The sequence below is a fragment of the Chelon labrosus genome (genome assembly GCF_963514085.1).
Source record: "Chelon labrosus genome assembly, chromosome: 3".
Classification (NCBI taxonomy): domain Eukaryota; kingdom Metazoa; phylum Chordata; class Actinopteri; order Mugiliformes; family Mugilidae; genus Chelon; species Chelon labrosus.
In genome coordinates this window covers 18879468-18906114 of record NC_140339.1, presented here as the reverse complement: position 1 = coordinate 18906114, position 26647 = coordinate 18879468, and the positions used below count along the sequence as shown (strand labels likewise).

Here is a 26647-nt window from a genome sequence, read left to right as displayed (position 1 = left end):
GGTTGGGTCCACAAAATACTGGACTTTAACTTTGTGCTTCAAACTAGTTGCTAATGTTTCTTTTTACCTTGCCTATTACACAGAACTAGTTTTATTATTGTAACCACGACAATAGGGGTCTTCTACTTCGCCCAAAACCTTAATCTTTCCCTAAACTTGAACAAACAAAGGTAAAAAAGTTCTGCCTGTAGGGGTGCTAATTCAGGGAACACTCAAATGGACTGCAACAGAGGACATGGACAAATGTCGACTGTTTTATGTGGTCAATTACACAGCAGGACTTTCTCCATTGCACTGAAGACCCTGGGTTGTTGTTTTTTTTGCATGTGCACCCACTGTGTTGAAAAACAGGCTTCACTGTAATAAATTACACAGTCTCTGTGATGGTGACATGATCAATGTCTCTCTCTTTGTTGTGTTTTTTTGTGCCAACACCAACACTCAACACTGCTAGTGTGCAGCAGCAAAATCCTCGACACCATTAAAGGGACTGATTCCTATCGACACCAAACCACTGATCCTAGTGGTCTGATGACCACCAACCAGAGGGCTCCTGTCCCCTTGTCAAGTCCTTCCAATGCTACTGTTGCTAGGTTAGACAAACTATAGCAATGTGGTCCATTCTCATAGAAAAACGTTGAACATTGGTAATAAGTCTAGAGGTAACATGGAGATGATACAGCTAATGTTAGCAACAGTGCTAATGTTGGCAGACTCTGGAAAAGTTTTATGTCTGTTACCTCTGCTGTGCCCATACTTATTGATTATATGTTCTACATTTTTAAAGAATCGCAATTTTTTAAAGGGGACATAGCTCACAATTCTCACTTTTGGAGCTTTTTCTAGGGTGTGTGGCATACCTGCCAGCTCAGAAAAGCCGGTAAAAATCCATTGTTAAGACATAAGAGATGTAAGACATTGTTTATTTATCCCACGTATGGGAAATTTCCATGTCTGGCCTAAAAGTGAAAATGTGTTATTCAGCGAGTCGTTTCAAATTTGACTCATCTGTGACATAGATGAGTTGTTCTGAACATAAGACCCACCCCTGAGCCCTTCCCCTGCACGGCTTCACGGCTTCAGAAAGATACTACTTCTCCTGTATACAGTTAGTGATGACTCTAGCAAAGCCACATTTTGTTTCAGCGAGCATCGGATACACGTCGACAATGGAACGGCCCTGACATGTAAGCTGCTCTGAGATTGGCTGTAAAGGCTCACACTAAAGTAAACATCACGTTGATTTCCTCCTCCAGTTAGCGGGTTAGAGGACAGATGTGACTTCAGACCATTTTGCTACCATGCTCTATCCATAAACTGAATGGCTGCCGTGGCAACACTACTAGAGGGGCGGGGTTACAGGGGCCCATTCTCAGGAGGGAGGGGCATCGCACCAAAATGGCTGGTTGTGAAAAGGGCTGTTTTTTTTACCTGCTCAACAGGGGCCTGTTTAACACAGTCATTGAGAATTTTTAACCAAAGCACGTAACAGAGATTCCATGAAGTCGTGAAAGAAACATATCAACTTGTGGAAATGGGCATCCAATGTCCCCTTTAATGCTAGCTTGTTTTTCAGTGTTTGTCTGTGGGACCTGACCCCCGCATGGCTATTGCTTATCTGAGCTAGCAACAGTAGCACAGGAAGTCAGGACTTGAAAAGGGGTAGGAGCCCTCTGGTTGGTGGTCAGCAGAAGGCCAACAAAGGGTCACATATGTTCCTAGAGTCCTGTATATGTGTTTTCTGCAGGGCTTTGTCCGTCATTTGTTGGCAGATAATGTTTTTTTTCTATACATCTTACTGCACCTGCTGCTTCTGCTGATAACAGTAAAATGTAAAATTATGGACATTAAAACCAAACGCCTTGGAACACAGATGTAACCCTACTTTAATAATGTACAACTAATCTAAAGATGAGAAACAAATGTGCAGATATGAAAAACAAACACGGCGGTATCATCAGTCTCATAACCCTCGCGTGAAACCACAGCCGGCTGCGTGCGTGGCGTGCGTGCGTGGCGTGGACGGTGCACACAGAGCCGTCAGTCCACGGTGCTATTGTGGCCGACGCCCCGCCCCCGGCGTGACGCAGCGGGGAGAGTGCTGAGCTGAGGGAGGAAAGCAGCTTTAATTGCAGGGCAGCGAGAAAAGCCAGCGATGGCTTCGCTCAGGCAGGAGCACCGCTATGGGCTCTCCTGTGGAAAAAATATCAAATTGTGCAGCCCCAACAGGACGCTGTACCATGTCAAGCTCACGGACACGGCTATCAGAGCGCTGGAGGCTTACCAAAACCTCAAGGTACCTTCTCCTCTTCATGTTTGTGTGTTGAAATCATTCTTCTTAAAGTTTGTTGTTGTTTTCCTCCTCTGTTGAATTACCTCTATGTTGCGTTTTTGTTAAAATGTTGTTCCGCTTTAGTTTATTTTTAGCCTTTATAATATATATTTATAGAAATATATTTAACTCAGTCTGTTTTGTGGTGTAAATAAACAGGCGACAGTCGCTCCAAACAGTCCACAGTTACTTCTGACTGCGTCCCCCCTTAATCACTTCATTGCTGCATAGCAGAGCAGGACTGAACCCTGTGATTGTCGGGAAGGACGAGCCCGTCAACTGTTTGCTGGGAACCCTTCTCTTTAAAGTATAGCAAATTGCCCGCAGTCTGCATAGTTATCTAATTGACAAGCAAGGCTAGTTTGTCTCACAATTGGCTCCAGTTGAGAGCATTAGCAGCACACAGGCGTTACTGATTGTGTAACTTCAACTTAAATGACAGGTTAGTATAGCTGGCATGTGTTTACTAATGTAGACTACCAGTATGTTTGCCACAACAAATGCCTTCTCTTTTTTTTTTTGTCTCACTTTAGGGGTCTTTACCGAGTGAACCGTCCATTTGTTTCAAAGGAAACCAAGGGGTAAGCTTGATCAGATGTGTGCACACTTCTTGACATTAATATCATTTTAAGAACAAGTGAAGTTTATGATAAAAGTTCATCTGTCTACCATAATCTCATGCGTTCAGACGGATGAAACTGCATTATAGGATCATGTGGGCACATCTAACTCGGGCATTTCTTTTAAAATAAGAGCAAATGGTTTCTAAATTAAATTCTATTCCTGGAACAAAGCTTTTGTTCATCAGACGCTGCCGCTGCCTCACCGTCAGAGGGCTCATATGGGAGCTTATAGCCGGTCTTCTCCGGCAGAGAGGAGGCATGCGGGTTACTGGGTCAGGCTGGTGACTGTGGAGAGGCTTTGTTAGGTCAGCGAGCGGTGCTGGGAAAAAGCGGTGAGGAGGGAGAGAGGGAGGTAGAAGTGCACACGTACGCTGACAGAGCCAGAGTCAACAGTGGGGAAAGAAGTTGTAAGTCAAACGAGGGGCCTTCGTCGACGCAAATGAGCTCATTTGGGAAAACGCTGTTTAATGCTAGAGCCGTGCGAATGTGTAAAATACATTAGGGCGCTTCAGCAGCTTTCCTCTTCTCTTGAAATTCAGCCATAATCTGCAGTAAGTAGCCTGAACTATGTGTGTTTTGACTCAAGTCAGGAGCAGCTGTGTCCTTGGGGAATACTTCCTCACTAACAGGCTGGTTGGAAAGAGTTGCAGCCCCCTTCCTGTCATGACAAGATGAGCTAAGTGCTGGTGGGTTTTGTCATAGGGCTTGTGTGGTTAACAGACTGGATTAAACCTGTGCAGGGTGGTGGGGTGTGTGTGTTGCTTTGACTGTCTGAATTTGAAGCACCGCGGTTTTGAAGTTTGTTTTGCTCTTCCTCACTGTTAGTATTTTTGCTACGGCACGGCGGGGTGGTGGTGGATTTGTGATTAGTCCAAGATGTGTTCAACCTGTAAAGTTTCTGAACTGACTGCACAAGCTGTCACGTAGGATAGATTGCTGGAGCGGTAATTCTCCGCCAAGGGTCAGGTGTTGGAGGTGAAGGGGCGGTCGGTCAGCTGTTGTTTTTGGGGGTGGTTGACGCTGCAGAGCCCGCCTGCAAATCCCAGTGCATCAACAAGAATATGTCTTGAATTATATCAGAGGAAAAAAAAAAAAAAAAAACGCTGCGAATCCATCGCTGTGGGACGGAGCGTGCGCTGAGGAGTGCTCGTGCTTTCCTGTAAAACTACACTTGATAATTGGATACAGTCGTCTTCTATCGGAGAAACTGCTGCGCCTGTAAAATAAAGTGCTCTTAAATGAACACACATCTATCTCGTTTACTGAACACGGGCCGTTTAGTGGCTTTGTCCTGTAACACATGCAAGAGGGAAGCTGCAGCTGCCAAAATCAGAAGAATGGAAACGTTTTTCCTCAACAAGCATTCACGCTGTTGAGATTTAATGTCAGAGAGTGCTGTCCTGAATACTGTATCGAGATCTGAGAGACCGGCCTGCATCTGATGCTCTTTTTTTTTTTTTATTTGACAGTGCACCTCTGTTGTCATTGTGATGGCAGAGGGATTACAGGGTATTTTACACCCCTCCCAATATACGGCGCAGAGAGCTAAAGTTATTAGCTAAATGAATGTTTAGAGGTAATTACAGGAGCTGTAATGCTCTTGATTACAGCGTGAGGCATTATGACTTCAGTTTGCATTAGCTTTCCCTGTCTGCCTGACTCAGACATTCATAAGTGTGTGTTTGTGTGAGCGGGTGTGCAGTGCTGACACACTTTTGCTGCAGTAATAGCTAGGTCAGTGACATGAACCCTGGCCTTCTGGTTTATTTTCCCGTCCCATTACCAGGTTGGAGTCCCACTTCATGTGTGAAATAGGTCTTGAATGCCAAAATGGTGTGGAAGTAACATGCTGCAACACATTTGTCTTTTTTTTTTTTTAATTAGTTTGCCATGCCCTTGATGCTGAGAGTTGTTTTTTATGCGGGTGTGTTTGTTTGTGCTGTCTCTTGTGTGGTCTAAAGGCATGATTTATTCATGTCCCACCTCCTTTTTCCTGTCCTGTCCATTGTGCGGCGGTCTTTAGCCTGGCAGGACCAGAGTGGGTCCCCCTGTGGACCCTCTGTGTGTGGTGTGCGTTTGTTTGTTTGTTTTGGTTTGCCTACGTGAATTAAGGAATTTTTGGCACTTGGTTTTCTACGAGTATCTGTGTGTTTGAGTGTAGGTCTGTGTGTTTAAGCTGCCTGTGCGGAGATCCTGAGAGCCCCCCTCCGATTGTGTGTTGTCTCTCCTGATTTGAATAACAATGAGCGGGGGAATGCAGACTGTGTGTTGTCACCCTACTTGGTTGTCCCAAAATGAATCGAGCATGCATTACAGTCGGTCCAGATGTGCTGTGACCTGCCCTGAGGGTTTGTTTGTGCCCAGTGTGATAGAAACGTCCCTGCTGTGGTTTTAATGGAGTGGAGGCTAACAGGGAGAAACTACAAGCACCTTCCGCCGTAAACACTTTGTCATTTAACCATGACCAGAGTCTTGATGTCTACTTTTGAACTCTGATGTTGCTGCCATTGCGTCATTATCCGGTGTGTGAGCGTAAAAACAGGCGGGTTATCTGAACGCTCCAAATAAAAGCGGTGTAAATAATGTTCCTTTGGGGAAACTTTTGTGCATAAATCTTCTTGAAACATAAAATTAAAAAGTACTAAACAAGTCATTGCAAAACGTTTAAGAAAGTAAGCACGAGTGCATGTAGTCAAATTGCAAAAGAGCTTTTCCCTGTATTTCAGTAATGTTTTCAGTGCATTGTATGAGTTGTATATGTTGCTGTATAAATGTATGTTGTGTCCACAAAGCAAGAGTTGTTAAAGGATTATGGTGATTTACCCAGCTTTGTTTATAGCTTGCAATGTTTCTAATAAGGCCAGAGTGAAAATCTCGTGCCCCGACCAGATTATATATTTATACAGCGTATAATGTACCAGATTGGGAGAAGGAAAACTCTGAGATCCTGCAGCAGCTCTGGAAAAATGCATCCAATTAAGCAGCTTGGAGATGTAGAGCACATCTTGGCTCATTGTCCTGTCTAATTTCCTTATTAGAAAAATGAACACCATAAGTTGTACCCCCCTATATGTGTACATCAGGGTATGGCCCTAAATATCAGTGACCCATAATTTGTTTGAGTTGACATTTTTGCCCTCAGGCGCCCGCCCGACACGTATTGTTGTTGGCATTAGAGAGGGGAATACCTCAGGTGACGCTTGTGGCAGTGCATCCCATCCTATCTGCCCTCCTCCTCTTCCTCCTCCTCCTCCATGCCCTGCCTCTTCTTCTTCTACCCCCGACGCTGGAGCTTGCAGCTTTGGCAGCAGCTCTGCCCCTCGGTGAAACTGCAAATGAAAAGGAATGAAAGGTGATTACAGGCTGGGGCTTGATTACATGCACTGTCTCCCACTCAAGGCAGCCACATTAATCACCCAGTGTTGGCATGTGGAACCCAGCAAGAGAGAAGACAGTGCGTAGCTCCAAGCGCTAACTGATTGACTGCGGGATCATAAACACACGCCTGCGTAAAAAAAACACGCTAAAATTGCAAGTTTCGCTCTTTGAATGTTCCTCTCCAGCTCTGCTGCCCCCCGTCGTCCTCTCTCTCTCTGTCTCACTCTGTCTCTCTCTCTTTCTCTCTCTTTCTTCCAGCAGCCAGAAACACAGACACACATTGTGTTTTGTATCTCTGTCCTCCATTGTGGAGGGGACTTGTCTTAAATGGCATGTGTCAACTTGTGGCCCTGGGAACGATTTGGCTCTTTTGTTTGTGATGGGATGATGAGAAGTAGTGTTTACTGAAGTGTGGTGGGGATGAGGGTGGTGTCTGGCTGGCTGTCTGAGCTTGAGTGTATTGGTGTGCCTCTAAGCCAGTGGTGGAGATGTTTGGCTGATAGTTGGACTTTGGCCTTTCTCCCTCCTCAGCCTTATGAGTGGCAGTAATGCTGATTACACCCTGGTGAGAGGAGCTGGAGCTGAGCCTCTCTTTGCTCACGGTGGATTAAAACAGACACACACACACACACACACACACATGCACAGAGTTTGCATTAGCGCCCAGGCCTATAGTGACTTGCCTCCTGCTGACATCAGACAGCGGTGGCGGCGACAGGTTTCACTCCCTCCTCCTCCTGCACCTCCTCCCTCTCCTCCTATCAACCAGAAAGGGGAAGCAGTGCCATGGCATCCCACTCTGGAGCCGAGGAGCCCAGGACAAAAGACGGCCTGTTTTCAGAAGGCCATTACTCAGGCTGCAGAGGATGTGGAAACAATAGGCTGCATGAGATCTACACCCAGACCCCACATTCAACCAAAAGCTAGCAGGAAACATAAGCCCTGTGCACCGACAGCAGTCTCTCACAGTTTTTGTTCAATCGACTTTATAGTTTGATAAAGCCAGGAAAATGAGCCTTTCCCCATCCTGCGTCTTCAGCATGTGGAGACATTTATGACGGGGGAGAGTGAACTGTGGCTCATTAAGATAGTGTCGCCGCACAGACTGTCATTCTTGACTTTTACAGTGTCTAAACATCAGCAGTTGATTATTTTTTTTTAGGATTGGCAGTGTTTTTCTGTTACATGGCAAGTCGTTTCCAGGTGGAAATTTTTAATAGGATGCAATCCAGTTGATTTTGAAAACATATTGAATAAATTTTGTACGGTCATATTTTATCTCAACAGGGCTCTGTCCATGTGAAAGTATATTAATTATAAATACTTACTGGAGAATACTTACAATCTTGTCTGCTTGCATCGTTCTGATTAAGTAGTAATTATAGCTGATGATTTGTTGGTCCCTTTTAAAATTTCTGGTGACTCTATTAAATGTCACAGGTCAGAGAGAAGCACGTACAGTGGCAGAGGCTTGTAATCGAGGAAAATGAAAGTTTTAGTCTTCTGTTTCTATTGTACTTGTGCTTGTATGAATCACAGGACTCATGTCTGCACATGAAATCAACTTGAAGTACAGCGACGGTTAAGAAGAAGGAGTCTTGTCATTGTGTCAGCGACTGTTAAAGAGCCGGGGGTTAAAGAAAACACAATACAAATGCGTTTACAGAATCCGGTTGTAATTAACACATAGGTTTTCAGTTTCATATGCAGACAAACAATCACAGGTATCACTAGACATAACTCGTATTTCTGGGTTGTTTTTTTGCACAGAGGTGTCATTTAGCTCCAAAAACCCCAAGGAGCCCCGGGAGCTGCATGTCACGACTCACTGCACCTTAGGCTTGCTGCTGCAGCGGTCCCTTACATAAGCCGGTGGGGTGAAAAGTTGAAATGGCTTCACATTCAGTCTAATTTCTAACATGATAAATATTGCAAGATTGTGAACAAAAATGTCGGAGGCCCGAGGGAATGGATGTGTGTGCGTACGTGTGGGAACTGGAGGGAGTGACCCAATCTTTTCGGTTCATTGGGTAAAAACGGGGACCGAGACACTCAGAAAGTGACGTTCAAGTGCACGTTGCGCAGTAAAACTGCAGCCCATTCATGGCTGCGTGTCAGCGTGGGGTTTGTATTTGTCCCCGCGGATGCTAATACTGTGGCGCACTCAGATTTAATTAGGCTGATTAGGGTTCTTCTTAGGACTGTTTGATTGATTGACATTTCACTCCTCTAAGCCTGGCTGCACATGCTAGGGCTGGACAAGTGACGCCTCTATTATCGGATGACATCTTTTTGTTGCGTAATAATAACAACAAATCAGACATCCCCACAGAGCCTTGGGCACACCCTCTGATGACAAAATGTACGCTACTCTGACCTTCACATATTTGTGGACATGGAAAGTATAAGATTAATGTTACTGTAGCCCTACCACATTGACCGACCACCAAAACACAACATTTAAAATCCAGTCTTTACCGTGTTTACAGCTGTATGACTTTTTTTATAATTCTTTGTGTGTGCCCCACCAACATCTGCATGGGATAATTTACTACTGCTCTAAAGGCTCATACTTAAAAACTAAAGAGGAGTCTGTGAGTCTGACCAGAACTCCCGAACTGAAAAGAACGGGGGAAAGAAAAACAGATGGACAGAGAGGCCTACAGCAAGAGTAATGCCTTTAAGAGAGAGACAAAGGGTGGAGGGAGAGACAGGAGCAGGCTGAGAGACGGACATTGCTCCGTGGACTAGAGTTGGAGAAGCTTAATATTTGACAAAGAAAGTATAAGTGCTGCCAGAATAAGCCCGTCCTAGCTGTGATACTTTAATATGAGAAATGATTGAAAGGAATGTGGAGAGGGAGGGCGAGGTTTTGGTTAAAAGATGTTAAAATGTGTTGAAGCACTTGTCAGATTCAGGCTCCTTGACCTTTGACTTCTGGGGTTCACTGAGCATTACTGAGGTCATAAGTCACTTACGAGGCAGTTTTTATTACGTCTATATCTTAAGAATATACACGTGCTCCTTCTTACAATTGCACATCTTGCTAACTTACACCTTGTTGTCTTGTCCCCGTTGTCTTTTTCGCTTCATTTAAGAATCCCAGAGATCAGAAGCAACCCGCAGATTCTTTGAATATTTTACTTGAAAAGAAGACAATAAATATTTCATTATTCATGGTCAGCTGAGTTCTTAAAGAGCGCCTCTCCGGGTTTGAATTGCAGTGTGTGAATCTCAGGAGAATGCGCCGGGCATCGGGCCCCAGCGGCTGGGAACGAGACTCCTTGTTGTAGTTTGCGCAGTGGGGGTCTAGCAGTCTGCTCGTGCTGGCCTCACGAGCGGCAGTCACTTGATAAATGCCAGCGAGAGCTCCTACGTGCACCGCATGACTGTGCATCTGCAACAGCTGGAATCCTGGAACAATCCGCTGAACACATAAGTTATTAATTGTCACCGTGGAGGAAGACTGGAGGAAATGTCCTCAGATGAACTCCTCGCTTACTAAGTGAGGGGATTCTATCAAAAACTTCTGCCGCCTTTAATGAACACAAGATTTCAGTTCTTGCTTATTTCAGACATATAATTTTCACCTTAAGGTGCATTACATTCACAGCTCCTCCAGGCGCTCAGACAGATGTGTGAACTCGCAGCCTTCCCAGCTCTGGCAAAAGCTAATGCTGATAAAATGCTAATGCTGCCAGTGTAAACTCAGCGAGCGAGTTTAGTTTAAATAACACTGGTGTTATTTTATGGCTTGGGTTCTTCAGATTAGGTTTGACACCGTGTTCCTGTGAAGTGGCATGTGTCCAACTTACCGAGACAGAATCAGGGTGCACGTCTGCGGTGCATGTGTGAACACGACTATACTTTATCTGTCCCAGTGCTTCCCATAAAATGCTAATCATCCTTAATGTTGAAGTTGGATTTCACTGGAAGTCAAATTCAAAACAAGCGGCAGGGCTCTTCACTATCTGTCCGTGCTGTTGTTCACATGAGCAGCAGTTTTTACGTGAATATTTAATTCAAGACGTTTTACTCTCTCAACTAATGGCTAAATGAAACTGGCCTCAGCTGGTCCCTCTTCAGAGGATCCCGTGTTCTTTTCTTTTTACAGAGATTATTTCTTCTTTTGTTCAACAGTCAGTACAAAAAAATACATAACAAGTTTCCCATGAGGCACACTTGGCAGCATAAATTTGAATTCATTAGCGTTCATTTAAGGCGTACTAGCTAGTCTACCTTTTTGTGTGCTCTAGCATGTGTGCAGGGGCGATTTAAGAGTTGTTGCTGAAAACAACAGTAGTCTGTGTAGTGAGAAAACCTCTGTTAAATGAGTTCAGTTACAATCTGAACATTGTGTGGGTCTCTAAAGTAACTAACGTCAGGTTGGAGCTCAGTGAACAAATAATAACTTGTTGTTGTTGCTGTCACTGAGTGAGAGAGACTTCATAGCTTGTTCTAAAATGTAAGTAATTTCCCCAAGTCATGACACACACGACAAGCAATGCTGCCCATGGTTCAGATACAGTGGTAGCAAACGATTAGAGACATAAGCTATTTATCTGCAGAGCACAAAACTGTGACTGGTTGTTGCCAAGCATTTGGAAGTGCATGTAAAATGTCAGACGTAAACAAAGTATTTTTAGCTGATTACTTGTGATCACATCTGTTTCTTCCACCAACAAGTGAAGAAAAGGATATGTTTTTAAAGTTGTTTATTGTTACCCTTCTGTTGAATTAACTACTAGATTTTTTTTCTTTTGGTGGATAATTCTATCATATCTCAACTTGTAGTTCACAGCTGAAAAATGAACTGTTGTTTTATGGAGGCCTGACTCCCAGCGGTGTATCTGGTTTCACAGCTAATCCAAAGTTTCACAATCAAGAAGTGGGGTTTTTGCTTGAAACTGTTTATCGGTGTAAAATGTCTTGGACCGACGCAGATGCAAGAGTTGGTATTTGCACTGACATCTGTATTTATAGTAGCCTTTATATTTGTATCACCCCAAGTGGTTGTTGAAATAACAAGGCTTTAAACTTTATGCTATTTAGTTCAGCTAAGTGGTGATTAAAAGTGCACACGTGACATTGTAAAATGTTAACAGAAATGTCTTTTGGTAGGAACTGATACATTTGCCGTTTTCTTCATGTTTAATCAATGTGTTTTCGTGTTTTCTTATGCCTGTCTCTACAAACAAAGACACATTAACCCGCAGGCTTTAAATGTGTCACCTAGGGGCCACCTATCTACACAATATCGCACAGGACACACAACAACAAGTTATGTCAGAAGCTCAGCTCCACCTGTGCAGCTACAGGCCAGCTGCTCGGTGTTATCGGAGTTCAGCTGTATATGGTTTGAATAAAGTCCCGCAGTGAAAGCCTGCACGTACGGACATGTGCTGCAGGCTGATAAGAAAATAGAGCCAACGTCTCTGTTGCGTGTGTCGGAACATCTTAGGTGACTTTTAAAGACAAGTACACCGATGTGATGGGCTACTGACTGTGGGCTTGAGCATTATTCACCGCTTTAGATAGAACCTACGAAACCTTTTAGCGCTGTGCAGCGTACTGTCTACACTACCGTGCTCACTACTGGGGGCAGTAATGAAATTTCCTGTCGCTCTGCCTTCATTTTGTAGTGGCATAAAAATAAAATGCTTGCACCAGCTGAGCTCGCTGCATGTCAAACAGTGTACCTGTTCATTTAGGCAGTTTAGCATATGCTTCATATTTAAACCAGGGCGTCCATATTTACATGCTTGCAAATACTATTGGAGTACTACTGAGATCAGACCAAATTGTGCCACTCACGGTTTGGTTTTAAACATACTGTGTAGACACTTCAAGAACGACAGGTGGAAGAATACATTTTGCTTGCAGGAGAAAATGAAAACCTAATAATAATTCTGAAGTGAATCTGAAGCAGACCTTTGCAGAAACAGTTTGTAAACATAACACTGAGACACCAGTTGCACATAAGCAGCTGATCCCGTTTGCCGGCCGTTGCTTATCTCTATATCCACCCAGTGACAGAGCAACATTTGCATTTATTTGCGGTGTGTGTGGTGATGAATGTAAGTCCCATATTCTCATTCTTTTTGTGCTGGTTTTTGGTCTCCGCCGACGTCTTGTGGAGGTATCCGACTCTCCTCTGTGTCCAAAAGCCAGCTGCCAACATTTTTCTATCTGCCAATGAAGAAAACGTTCTTATAGGAGTGAACCGAGACAGTTAATTAGTGGTCCAGAAAATCAAAACAATGATCTTAAAGGCAATAAAGAGGGTGGTTATAATCTAGGAGTTAATCTCTTAAATGTCACTGCCAGTAGCGTGAAGAGTAGGACTGATATGAAACTGCTGATCTCCCAGGCACCGTTAGGAGGTAGTGGAGAATACTTGTGACGATGTGTGGATGTCTCCCATTTGCTCTGAAATTTAATATCTTAATGCATTTACTGTAGCTCGTGACTAGCTTGCTATGAATTGGCTTTTACACACTTTCTGTACTGCGGTGCTGCAAATGTCCCATAAAACTAAAAGAAAGTACCAGTAAACGTTTCAGAATTCTCCTTTCATAGACCTGCAATTACTTACTTTTTCAGTGGTCAAATCAGGGCTCATCCCAGCATTTTCCTTTTTTTTTTTTTTTTTTTTTGTGATCCTCATTTTTCTGGATCTGTTATTATATGTCTGTGTGTGTTCGTGTGTGCACTGGTCTGCCCTGGAGGTTGCAGCCTTGGCTCTGCTGCGCTCCGCTGAGTCTGCCAGGAGATCTCATGGACGCCTCAGTGGAGCGGACTCTTAAAAACACTGCTTACCCAAGGAGATTTATTTAAAGTTACAGAGCTGCACAAAGTCGGTGTGTGTGTGTGTGTTAGTTTACACATGCAAGGCCGCGTTGAGATGCTGTGTCAATAAAAACAGCTCGTGCTGTGAATCGTCAGTTCCCGGTCCTCTCTTGAAGGCGTGGATAATCTTGTAACATCTACACGACTCCTTTTTTGTCGGTTGAGTCACTTTTCTTTTTTGTCAAACAGCTTACTGTTTGTTCCCTCCTAGATTTCCCCCAGTGATATGTTCCAGTCATGCTTGTAATTTCTGCCCGTACTCATCCTGGTTTCACTCCGCTTTTCCCAACGTCTGTGGAGCATGAATCACACACTGCTGGTCTTTGAAGAACAAACAATAGGGGGGATTTTTTTCATTTTGTCATTATGTTTAAATGACTAGTGTTGAGCATTATGTGTAATGCAACATACAGTATGTGGGTCTTTGAAGGTCTGGGCACTCTATAGGGTTCAATGCAAACACTTGTCCGTAAAGAAAACAAACAGCGGGTGTATGGACGAAGGAGAAGGAGAAGAAGAAGAAAGAGCTAGTTGCCTCAATTTGGAAACAAATTACGTTAAATTACACAAGAGCATTTCCTGTGTCTCTGGTGGTCCCTTTGATTTACTTTTAAAATGACATTTCTGTTCACAGAGCTGGGAGCTCCAGAGGATGAAAAAATATTGGCTGCACAGTCGGTGTGTCCATTTTTCCGCCCCACACAGTTCTGTCAATTTTCATGATTAAACCTGCAATAACACTTTCTACGCCGATACAATTAACTTGCAGCATCCAGTTTCTTATTTACTATCCAGTGTAGCAGAGGGATATTATCATTCATTTGAAGCAGGGTTGTCCCGATCGGTTTTGGGAGCTCGGTATTGGGGCAGATCCAGCCATTCTTAAAAGGATTGGATCGGTATTGGATTTCACCCGAGCCCGATCTTTTGTAGTTTTTTATTTTAGGTCTGCCATAAACCAAAACCATGTCCCTGTAGTGGCCTTTTTTTGTTTTTATAGTGGTTGGCTAATGTCAAAGCTTCTACATAGAAAACAAAGAAGACGACGACTACGGCTACCTATTCTTCTTCTGCTTCTGATGCAAAATCATGTCTAAGCATGTCGGCTGTGTGGGAATACTTTACTTGGTAAAATGAAGTCAGTCAGACAGCAGTTTGTAAATTGTGCAATGTGGATATTTGGCAAGGTGGTAGTAGTAGCTCGTCATTCAATACTACCAACTTGATTCACCACCAAAAACAAATAAAAAATGAAACGTAATACGATGTAATGTCTTTAAAAGAAGAGGAAACGCTTCCTTGAGACGATGTTAAGGCAAAAAAATAATAGAGGGTTACACAGTTAGACCAACACATTTGTTGGTGCACATGTGATCTAGGAGAAAATGAGTAAGATAAGAAAATCTTTATGAATCTCCAGAGGAGAAGTTGTTGTTAGTTAAGATTGGACTTGGTTTCGGATCTGCAAAAAAAAAAACTTGAGTGGGACATCCCTAATTTGAAGTCACTTTTCAGACCACCAGTTGAATTTCTCTCTCTTTTTTTTTTTTTTTTTACCTCTGTTTTTGGTCTCTACCAACTCAAAGTAGGTAGTGTACAGTGGATTTTTAGAGCTTTGTCACTGCAAACAAATTCTTGTTTTTGCCAAAAACAATGTTATGAGAGTAAACCAGAACAGAAAAACTGCAGACCAATACCAAGTATAAAGCTCCAGATTCAATTGATAATTCTATGAATCATCATCAGTGCTAGCCATCCCACATTTCCACATTTTCACATTTCCATTTCACACATACTTGATAAAGTTTTACATATAGCTAGTCTAACCTCCCCTGTGAAAACAATAAATCTATTTGTTAGATTGCTATGTACAGTATTTTCTTATGTAGCACATTTACGCTCCCACATTTACAGCCAAAATGCAAGAAGCGTACTCAAGATAACGTATCTTAAGTGTCCTGATTATTTATTTTTTAATTTTTTTATTGTATTGATCCGACATGTGGATCTATTTGGCTGTGAAATTTGCTGCACACATTTCCTGGCCCCTCCGACGGCGGAGAGTAGATTTCAACAGCCACTTGGCCCCTTTTATGTGTATTGTGTTGAAATTAATAAATTCTCCGTATGCTTTTTGTCCATTCAATACTTCTCTCTTGTTGGATGTGATGTGAACAGTGCCAACTCTGGGAGATATTGGCAAGCCATTTTTAGGGTGAACCGTTCCTTTAAGACTTATCAGCAGGTCTCTGCAGTGGGCTGTTAAGTTGTGAAAATAGAAACCTCACTGATTTATGTTGATTGCAAAAACCTTGACTTTGGACGGCTCTGTGTTCTTGGCAAACCCGGCGAGTTTGCCTGAAATCCTGCTGAGTAGACAATTGCTTTTCCCTGCAATAAGCTGTCAGTTTGAAAGACAATAAAATATGAACTCTTAGGAAAACTTTGACAAGTTAAAGCAACTGGCTGGTGCCGGGCCAGATAAACGATAAAATCAGAACGTGCTCGCATAAGAACTGTGTGCACTGTACGTAACCTGTTTAAGGACACAGAAAGATGAAAAAGAGGCACAAAACATGGAGTATCTGTTTACGCATCAATATCTGAGTTTGTTTTTGTGTCTTTTTTCTGCCGTTTCCTTCATAGTACTTCAAGATCCCAGCTCCAACGTCAGAGTCACCGTCTGCTCTTCGCGTCTTCTCCTTCTACTTATCCAGCGACAGCAAAGACCAGCCACAAGCCAGCTTTGACTGCATCCATCAGTATATTTCGAGGTATATTTTGAAACTTATCATTTCCACACACTAAAGAGAAAGTGCTACCACTCTTATTTCTTCTACAAATTAAAACCATACTCTACCTTTTCCTGAATCAAGCTCATTTCCCCACCACCAAGGAAAGCTAACAAAAACTCTGTTATCCACATAAACCAGCAAAGAATTTTGGCAAATATTTTCTTCGAAAAAGAGATTCTTGTTGCTGAGTTTCCAGATGTGCCATGTGTAAGTGTTTCATCTGATCTACGGGCTGTGGCACATGTGACCCCAGATGACAGCTTTTTCTCATCTTCGTAGTTCAGTAGTCTTGAAACCACTTTTGAAAAAAATAATAATGTTTTCTCAGCTCTCACCGTGCTCCCGAATCAGGGGAGACGACGAGCCCGCAGCTTGCTGCACACACAGCATGGGGCAATTGTAATTTCCTGAGTATTTCGGGGCTGAGCCTCTCATTACTGAGACCTGTGATGCCTTATTTATGGAGTGGATATGCTTGGAAACTGAAGGTTATGCTCAGTTGCTGCCTCTTGCTGCCAGATGGCTAATTGTGGTCTGAACTTTAACTAGTTCTGGTTCCAGTCAGCTGCTGCAGCCAAGAGAAACAGCGCGAGGGCAAGATCACGCTCTCTCTGCTCCCACATTTGTTTTCAGGATATAGAAGAGAAATGGTCAGTGGTCACGTATGTAATTGCATTGTGAAAAAGAATATTGGATCACTGGAAAACGCTCCTATTTTTAAATATAAAAAAGGGGTTGGCAGTACAGTAAATCCCAGATTTATTTACCACACTAATGTAGCCCAGGTTTATGTATTAAACTTTTATTTTTTTACTTTGTCCAAGATGATCCTTGTTTTGCAAGCCTGCTGGCGGGAGCCGAAGTAATCCTGGTGGTTTTCCACAGGCTCTATTCTGCTTTGAACCAGGATATCTGGCTTTTTCACATGTCGCAGGCTGCAGAGCTATATCTGTCCTGTGACATAACGTACAGTAACTATAGACCTGTCTTAGCCAGCTTGTACCACAAAGCCACTTTATGCTGCGTAAAGTGTCTATACTGGTGTGCTGCTCTGAGATAGCTCACAGCGCTGTGTCTTAACAGTATTTACTGTAGAGCCTGCAGAAAGCCCCGCAGTTCAACAGCTGCGTGTTTTCGTTTCGCAGCGACGGCCGCGAGCAGCTGGAAGGTCAAGGCAGTATCCAGGACAAGATCACCGTGTGTGCCACAGACGACTCCTACCAGATGACCCGCGAGAGGATGTCTCAGGTGGAGAAGGACAGCTGGAGCCGCTCCGCCATTGAGATCAAACCTGGAGCCACACATCCCAGTGAGTTAGACAAGAGGCCTCTGTGGCTAGGGGGAGAAAAAAAACAGAGGATGATACATCTGCAGATTTTCATGTGGAAGGACCAAATAACTTTGAGTTCAGACAGGGACCAGTGAATTGGATGTGAATACAGTGATACCATATAAAAATAAAAAATAGAATTATAATAGCACCAATAAAATTAATATGCGTACTTGCTTTCCTTGAAAAATATTGCTCAAAGATGAAAACCAGATATGTCCCTGTTGGGATGTGTAATAAAACCAGATGTGCTGGCTGCCTTTTCGTTTGCACAAACAACACTTAAAAAACTAACTCTTATCTCTAATCTTCATTATTTTCTGTCATTTTTAGTCTTTCAGTTTTCAGCCTTAGTGCATCCCTCTTCTCATATCTGGCCTTGAGAATAGTGGATCTCTGGTATTGTTCAAAATCAGCAACTATCTGTCTATTTACTGTAATTTCAGAGGCAGGAGGCCAAAACCGGTTCCTCTTCACTTGTGCTACTGAAAGGCATCGTTTTAAAAAGAGGAGATGGAGGCGTGTCGCCAAAACATAGGTTATGAAATGAAATCTCAGCTCCATTGTGACTTTAAATAGTTTTAATTTTTGTTCATTTTGGCTGTGTGTTGTCACATCTGATAAAAAGAAAAGTTAAGCCTGAGGTTTTTGACAGATCTAAGATTAGATTTAAATCATCGAGGATACTTTGCAGCATATTAACTCAATGAGAACATGAACTCAAAAGCTACTTTTCCTTTTTTTTTTCCTCCTCCCTTATCCAACCTTTGCCGCTGTTGCGCAATATTTTTTTCTTGGCCCAAATTTTAGACCCCCATGTCAGTGCTGGAGCTCCAGGGAAGCTGAAACTCTGGTTGGTTTAAATTTAGACTATTGTGTAACATCAGATCTTAAGGTGAAGATGACACGGCAGCATATATGCCAGAAGGGAAACATTTAATAGCTGCTCTCTAAACTCCATTGCAAAACGTGCCAAAATCTGTAGGTCAGCCATCCGACACACCATACACCCCGTAATTATGACACAATTCAGAATATTTGCAATAAGATTAATGACTAGTTGTCGACCGGTGACAGTGCACAATGCTGTTATCTCTTGGCAAGGCATAGTTTTGTGGTTAGCAGAAAGCGTTCTTTTCCTGCACCTCTCCCCCACTCTGACCTTCAAAGAGCAGATTAACCTGTAATGGGATTAGCACAGAGACAGATAGCTTTCACTGCTCTAACATGCCCCATCTGTCTGCAGTAGGGATATAACCAATAATCAATGGGAACACCTGAGAACAAATATCTGCAGGCCTGCATGCTCATGTGATCTAGATAAAGATTTTCACATTAGCCAGTCGACTAACACATGTTGTTAGGGTAAAATGTGAGTTTTACAATCAGGCTACATCCTACATAAAAATACTCCAACATGTGCCACCATGAAACATTTCAATGTCTCACTTATAGGATCCCCCTCACAAAGGAGTTCCTAAATTTAATTCTCTAAATGTCAGGAAATGGACCAACTGTAGATTTGATTTAGTGCAGATGCTTGATATATTTGATGGAGAAGAAAGGGTAAAATCTATAGCAATATCGATTTCATGGGAAAAAAAATAATAATTCACACAAACTGGGCGGGTAATGTAATTCAAATCCAGGTAGAAAAATGACACCGTCTGGCAGAGTATTAGTTAAACGGCTATAAATCATGTGTGTGTTCAGGTAAATGCGTCAAGTACCACAAGAGGCCAGCTCCTCCATCTGCCTCGGACAGCAGCGTGTTCAAGCAGTCTACGACCGGCCGGCGGAACAGCGGTACGCCCACACCGACCCAGAAGCCCCTGAAGGACCGCATCGTCCACCTGCTGGCTCTTAAACCCTACAAGAAACCGGAGCTGCTGCTGTGGCTGGAGAGAGAAAGAGCCGGTCCTAAGGACAAGGCTGAGCTGGGTGCCATACTGGAGGAAGTGAGTGGAAATAATGTGTATGCACACAACGGTGTGTTTTTATAAACCCATAAACTAGACGAAATAGTGATTTTTTTTTTTTAACATGCCGCTTAATGCACCAAAAATAAATGTGAGCCTGATAATTCTGTCCAAACCATGATGTGAATCTCATTTGCATAATTAACCAGTTAATTACAGAAATAAATACATTACTGTGAATGTAGGGAATTAATACAAATATTATATATAAATATATAGAAGCAGATGAAAACAAAAATATGAATTACTGTCTCATTTGAATAATTAATTAATCCCTTAATTTATTTTACATGTTGTGTTTTTGTGCATATTCATTTATTTGAGTCATATATTCATTTTTAATTTTGGGAGTTCCAGTTCTCCTGCAGACACACACACTCTCGACAAACTATTTTGCGCAGATGCTCTGCACTCACTGTTTCTATGCTTTTACAGGTTTGCTGGATATAAATACAGTTTTCCAGCTAAACTATAAGCTTATAAATTTTTTTCATGGTTCTTAGGAAACATACAAAGAACCGCATTTAAAACAACGTCCACGCTACCCATTTCCATTAAAAACAACCAACCAAAAATTATGATGATACGAAATTGCTTGTGACACAGGATCGAAAAAGTTGAGATCTACGTTCAGGCTGGCAAAGACATAATCATGTGCCAAAATAAACCTGAACCAACTTTAATTGAAGCTGTAATCTAATTATTGTTATTTTTATTTTATTTTCATCTATATGCCTTTCTTGTATAGGGTTTTGAGTGATTCCTGAGTGTTTGTGCTGTCCTCATTAGTACTTGTGTGTTTTCCTGGCCTTCTGCTTGTTGATGCGTGTGCAAGTATGTGGTTTTTGTGCCGGTGCGTGTGAGTAATTAGGTCGCTGCTGTAATCGTGTCTGCAGAGATTGTGTTTGCTGTTGGGCGGGCCGCTCTGACAAGAGGCCCCAGAAAGATAGATGTCCTCAGAGAAGAGCAGCCTGACGATTAAAGTCAGTGTGAGAAAGAAAATCTGAGACTCTCTGATGGAAACACGATCGCAGAGAGGGAGAGTTTTGCTTTTCAGGAATGTGGATGTGGCACTTTTAGTACGTCCTGGATCGCAGCTAGTGACAGTTTTGTGATGGCTGACAAAATAAATTGACTTTCATATGTTCATATCTACAATGCATGTGAATGTTTCTGGAGTTAAATGAGCAACAGACTGACAGACTTATCCCTCTCCAGGTGTGAACACATGGCCCCTGTATCCAGGCCATCATCTGATATGTCAGATAGTTGCAGTCTGAATGTGTGGCACATTTCAGGCAGTGTTATGTGAAGTCTAGTTATTTGACAGCACTAACTTTATGTTGAGGAACAGTTGTATATAATCTATAACTAGAGGAAACCCATTAATGGACATATTAAAGTGGCTGTAAAGCAAATTTTATAATAACAGAGTCTGAAATTCTATTTTAGTTCTCGCTCTCCGCTCTACTCTCGGCCACAGCAGGCAGATGTTTGCTCTGAAAAGACCCAAGTGTTCACTACTTAGTCAGCAACGAATGGCAGACAGAGTTGGTGACTAGCTGGCGAACACAGCGGAGCGTTTAGAGTCAGATATTTCCATATAAGCTTGTAGAGACCAAAATCTGAGCAAAAAGAGATTTAACTCATACAAGTGTGAACACGTTCATTCTCATAATATTAAAAATCATCACACATATTTAGTGTTTGTATTTTTTTCACATAATTTGTGTGGTAACATTGTACTCTTTTGTGTCTTAGGTCTTCTTGCATTTCAGAGTGTGGTTAAGCTGTGAGTGAAGTTAGACAGGAATGTAAATCAATATCCTGTGTTGTCTGATATTTCAGGTGGCAAAAGTGAATCCTAAAGACAGCAGCTACTTGCTGAGGGATGACTTCTACAAGCATGTGCAGAGGGACTGGCCCGGCTACAGTGAGGAGGAAAAGCAGCTGATCAGCAGGCTCCTGGCCAGGTGGGTTGCTTTTAACAGCAAGCTAGTAATTAAATCTGCCTCTCATTATACAGCCCGTGTCTGTCTGTGACTTGGGGTGTATGTAACACTCATTATGGCGTTGACTGTCAACACAAACTGGTGGCGACCATCATTATCAAGTCTGAAAAAACAGACGGCATCTCCTAAAGTTAAAAAAAATATATATAACTAGACATGGAGACTTGCCTTTTCTGTCAACTATTCCTCACAGCTTTAGGCAGGCGCTGGCTCTATTAGTCACCTTTTCCTATCTTGTCCACATCTTCTGGACCGGATGAGAGTGCTGACCGCTAATCAACACTCAGAAGCAGAGCTCTACCTGCTACTCAAAGAATCTGTGTTTCATTTCATGCCGGCTTTAGTAAGTCCTCCTGTAAGCTCACATAACTCTGGAGGATCAGCCGTTAAAATGGAAAAAAATCTGTATTACATGTAGATAATAAATTTGTGTCTCATCGTCATGTTCTTTGTCTGTGTCAGCAGGAAGTTGCAGCCGCATATCAGCAACCAGTCAAGGAATCTTCAAGCAAACTCGTTAATACTAAAGACCTCAGAGGATCAAAGCGTAGCAAAAAATCCTCCCGTGGTAAATGGCCATACTGTTTTTTCCATTTGATATGTTTGAAAGAGAGTAATCTGGTTGTAAACTGGTGCTCCTTTTTATGTTGGTTTATCATATGTAAATGTAAATTAGGACAATTTACATCTAAATTCTTTACCTTCTGGTTTGACATCAGATTTATAAGCTGAAAAACATAAATGTTCATTTCTCCTTTGTTTTTGTTTTTTTCTCCACTTGCTACCCAGAAACGCCCCGTGCCTTTTGACTCACTGGAGAGGCTAGCAGTGAAGAGACAAAAAGTTACAGACCAGAGGTTACAACAGCAGCCTGCTGTAAACGGACTCTTAAACAATAAAGGAGGACACGATAGTGCAACTCCTACCCTCAACCCCAGTTTCCACACAAAGACTGAGTTTCAGAGGACAAGTAACCACACTGATAACCAAAATGGCTTTCCAGGAGGCCACAATAGCTTTCCTCTCATGCACAAACTATCTAGCACCTCCAATGGACCTGTTTCAGAGTCGAGGCAGCAAGAACCCAAAGTAAGCAGCCTTCAGCCAACCCAGCGTGACCCTGACTTTGCTCAGCAGCAGCAGCTCGCCAACAGCCAGCACAGAAAGAAGAAAACGAAAAAGCACAAAGACAAGGAGCGGGAGAGGTTAAAAGACGACCAGGGCAGTGCGTGGCTAAAGACGAGTCCTGATCTCAAGCAGAACCCAGACAAACTTGACAGTAAGGCTCTTGTTTTTACCTTGACAGATTTTGGAGTATTGCCCACAAGTATGTCATATATTGTTCATGACACCAGTTATGCGAGGGGAGAGTCTTGATTATTTCTTTCCACCTCCTTGTGACAGGCTTTATTGCTTCTGGGTCTACTCTTGTTTGAATACTACATCTGTCAAATTGCAGCAGTCAATGCTTTAGTCTGAACGGTTGTTTCTCTTCTGTAGTCGCCAACAAAATAACTGTTTACCCACACATACTTTGAATAGATAACCAGTGGCAATTATGTGTGAGGTGGCTCTGAGTTTTATCTGACAGCCCCGCTGGAGAATTTATACAGTATTGTCTCATAAGCACGGCTGTGTTTGCTCCCATAAGCTCACCCTCTTGAGTCCTCGGTGTGTTATGTGGCTGACCGACTCAACAACAGCTTGAGCGGTGCATTGGGTCTCTAAGCTGAGAGGTCTCTTGACACGCACAAGCACTTAGATAGTCTGCACAGAAGCAAGTGGGAACACACACACATGTACACACAGACTGTGGCTTTTAGCAAAACAAAAATACATTGCTTAACATTCACACAAAGGCAAGGCGTCATGAAGATGACCTTACTGACGTGACTTATTTTCTTCATCTTGTGTTTCTGCTCCAGATCCTGACATCACAAAGGTTGTGGCCACTGAGGAGAAGCCAGATTATGTGCTGTGAGTATAAATATTTTTTTAACGTAATTTGCGTTGTCACTGAAGTTCGTAGTATTGCGTACTTTGAGCAACATGAAACCAAAGAGAAAGAAACATGGGAGAATGTCAGTCAGCTGTTATCATATAAAATTATGGGCTTGTGCTGCCACCTTGTGTCCAAAAGAGGTACTACAAGAAAACACAACTACTCCAAGGCTTCCAAAAAAATAAAGATGACAACTGAAATCTTTCTGCAGGACAAAATTCATATAGCAGAGAGTATCTTCATGCCTTGATCTGTTCCATAGGTCTGGCTGCATTGTAAGTGTGTTTGTCTGTGTGTCTCCCTGAAGTACATACAACGCCATCACGAGTTTGGAGCAACGTCAGAGGTACCAGGAGGATTTCTGTGCAGAGTACGATGAGTACAAAGACCTCCATTCCCGGATCGCCACCATAACTCACATGTTTGTTCAGCTAGGGTCTAAAATCAAGAGCCTGTCCCCCGGCACGCAGGAATATAAAGTACGTATATACAGTACATCTAGATTATCTCCCAGCTTGAAATCAAGAGATTATTCTCTGTAGCTAATTCCATATTTGTGCTTTGTACCTCTTAGATAATGGAGGATCAAATACTAGAAAAGTACAACAAGTATCGAAAGGTAAGTCAAAGTAGTTGTTTATTTTTGTCTCCTCGTACACAAATTGTTTTTTTGGAATACATATGAGACTTAAATTTTATTATTCAGCAGAAACTGAGAGTGATAGTAATATATAACTTGTGTTTTAAGGTTGATACTTTTCACACTAAAATGGGTCAGGAATTAGTGTTTGTCACAGAAATACATAAACGTGTCATACCAGCAGATTATTAATCTATTTGTCGGGAACAGTAGGATATATTGCTGTCTTAAAATAGATAAACAACAAGAAGTAGTTGCTGAGAAACTCCTTTCTCTCACATTTTAGTACAGTTTAATTTAATACATTTTAATCTTAATTCCATTTAATAAATTGTGTTTTTTGGGGATACACGTACCCATCAAATATAAGCTGAAAGGTCATGTTAATTTTAAGACGATTACAACAACACTGACAATGTGAAGTCTGGTGTAATTTCATTAACACTTTTTCTTTAAAATTAATTTTGTAATAATCAATAGTTCAAGAAGGGTTGACCTTTTTATGCTGCAGGGGGTTAGACTGAGAAGAGCTTTTGTAGTTGTGTCAACCTTTGATCCGTTTATCGTTACTTCCTTTGCACCTATATTTCAAATCATCAGAAAACATCCATAAATTAAAGGAAGTAGTTTAAGACCTGTGTGAATTTTAAGCATATACACTATATTACCAAAAGTATTCGCTCACCCATTCAAATGATCAGAATCAGGTGTTCTAATCACTTGGCCTGGCCCCAGGTGTATAAATTCAAGCACTCAGGCATGCAGACTGTGAAACAAGACATTTGTGAAAGAATGGGCCGCTCTCAGGAGCTCAGTGAATTCCAGCGTGGAACTGTCATAGGATGCCACTTGTGCAACAAATCCAGTCGTGAAATTTCCTCGCTCCTAAATATTCCACAGTCAACTGTCAGCTCTATTATAACAAAATGGAAGCGTTTGGGAAAAACAGCAACTCAGCCACGAAGTGGTAGGCCACGTAAAGTGACGGAGAGGGGTCAGCGGATGCTGAAGCGCATAGTGCAAAGAGGTCGCCGACTTTCTGCACAGTCAATTGCTACAGAGCTACAAACTTCATGTGACCTTCAGATTAGCCCAAGTACAGTACGCAGAGAGCTTCATGGAATGGGTTTCCATGGCCGAGCAGCTGCAGCCAAGCCACACATCACCAAGTGCAATGCAAGGCGTCGGATGCAATGGTGTAAAGCACGCCGCCACTGGCCTCTAGAGCAGTGGAGACGCGTTCTCTGGAGTGATGAATCACGCTTTTCCATCTGGCAATCTGATGGACGAGTCTGGGTTTGGAGGTTGCCAGGAGAACGGTACATTTCAGATTGCATTGTGCCAACTGTGAAATTTGGTGGAGGAGGAATTATGGTATGGGGTTGTTTTTCAGGAGCTGGGCTTGGCCCCTTAGTTCCAGTGAAAGGAACATTGAATGCTTCAGGATACCAAAACATTTTGGACAATTCCATGCTCCCAACCTTGTGGGAACAGTTTGGAGCGGGCCCCTTCCTCTTCCAACATGACTGTGCACCAGTGCACAAAGCAAGGTCCATAAAGACGTGGATGACAGAGTCTGGTGTGGATGAACTTGACTGGCCTGCACAGAGTCCTGACCTGAACCCGATAGAACACCTTTGGGATGAATTAGAGCGGAGACTGAGAGCCAGGCCTTCTCGACCAACATCAGTGTGTGACCTCACCAATGCGCTTTTGGAAGAATGGTCAAAAATTCCTATAAACACTCTCCTCAACCTTGTGGACAGTCTTCCCAGAAGAGTTGAAGCTGTAATAGCTGCAAAAGGTGGACCGACATCATATTGAATTCTATGAGTTAGGAATGGGATGGCACTTCAGTTCATAGAATGAGTAAAGGCAGGTGAGCGAATACTTTTGGTAATATAGTGTATATACCCTTTTGTTAAGATTCTTCCTTTTGTCTCTGCAGAAGTTCCCAGGCTACCGGGAAGAAAAGAAACGCTGCGAGTATCTCCATGAGAAACTGTCGTACATCAAGCAGCTCATAATAGACTATGATGTGTCCAAGGCTTCCTCGTAGCATTGACTCTCAGATTTTTATTTGTGGAACCTTCACTCTGCATACCCCACATGAGTGTCAAACAAAGCTGCAGCCGACATCACAGACCGCTTCTGCTGGGACCACCAGGATGATGCTGTGAGCTCTGATGATGTTTGATCGGTAGCAGATTTCACTCTGGTTTTTCTAGGACCAGGTGTTATTATTTCTTAAGTGATGTCGTTGATGTTAAATGTCCAAGAGAGAAGAAAAACATTCAGTCCTGGCCCTAATGTATCCTGTGCACATTTCCCTAAAAGTTTTCTTCGGCCTTGTTAAATCCAGTCGGTGTAAGCCATTCTGACACTTGATCAAAGATTCCTTGCTTTACGTTTTTTTTTCATATACATTTGAAGATTTCAAGAAGCAGTGTATGAGAGGAAACTTTTTCAATTCCATATCAAAGTATCCTCATTTCTGATAATGAAAAACTGAATCATTGTAAGTCATCTCAGATATAACCTTCGTGTCTTATTGTGCAAATGGAGTGAAATAATTCCACTTGTCCCCACTGCAGATTCCTTCAATGATTCGGGCATTTATTAAGCGAGTTTATATAGAAACAAGTGAAATAATAACACTTTATGGCAGAACACAGTAGTGGTTCAACACAACAATAGACATAATGAT

The 26647-nt window shown here is 42.5% G+C and overlaps 1 protein-coding gene across 2 annotated transcripts; it reads left to right on the top strand.

The window, feature by feature from the left end:
• The first annotated feature begins 2098 nt into the window (after positions 1-2098).
• Positions 2099-26641, top strand: LOC311485846 (RNA polymerase II elongation factor ELL2-like). 2 transcript variants are annotated; one of them, XM_084541506.1, is made up of 12 exons: positions 2099-2296; positions 2866-2913; positions 15829-15956; positions 17123-17286; positions 19021-19265; positions 21135-21259; positions 21761-21866; positions 22088-22577; positions 23224-23275; positions 23608-23779; positions 23875-23919; positions 25889-26641. In XM_084541506.1, the coding sequence occupies exons 1-12, from the start codon at positions 2156-2158 to the stop codon at positions 25997-25999; spliced, it is 1827 nt and encodes a 608-aa protein (XP_084397632.1). In that variant the 5' UTR covers positions 2099-2155; the 3' UTR covers positions 26000-26641. The 2 variants fall into 2 exon arrangements, with proteins under 2 accessions (XP_084397632.1, XP_084397633.1); XM_084541507.1 differs by having other exon boundaries at positions 2101-2296; positions 21764-21866.
• The last annotated feature ends 6 nt before the right edge of the window (positions 26642-26647 follow it).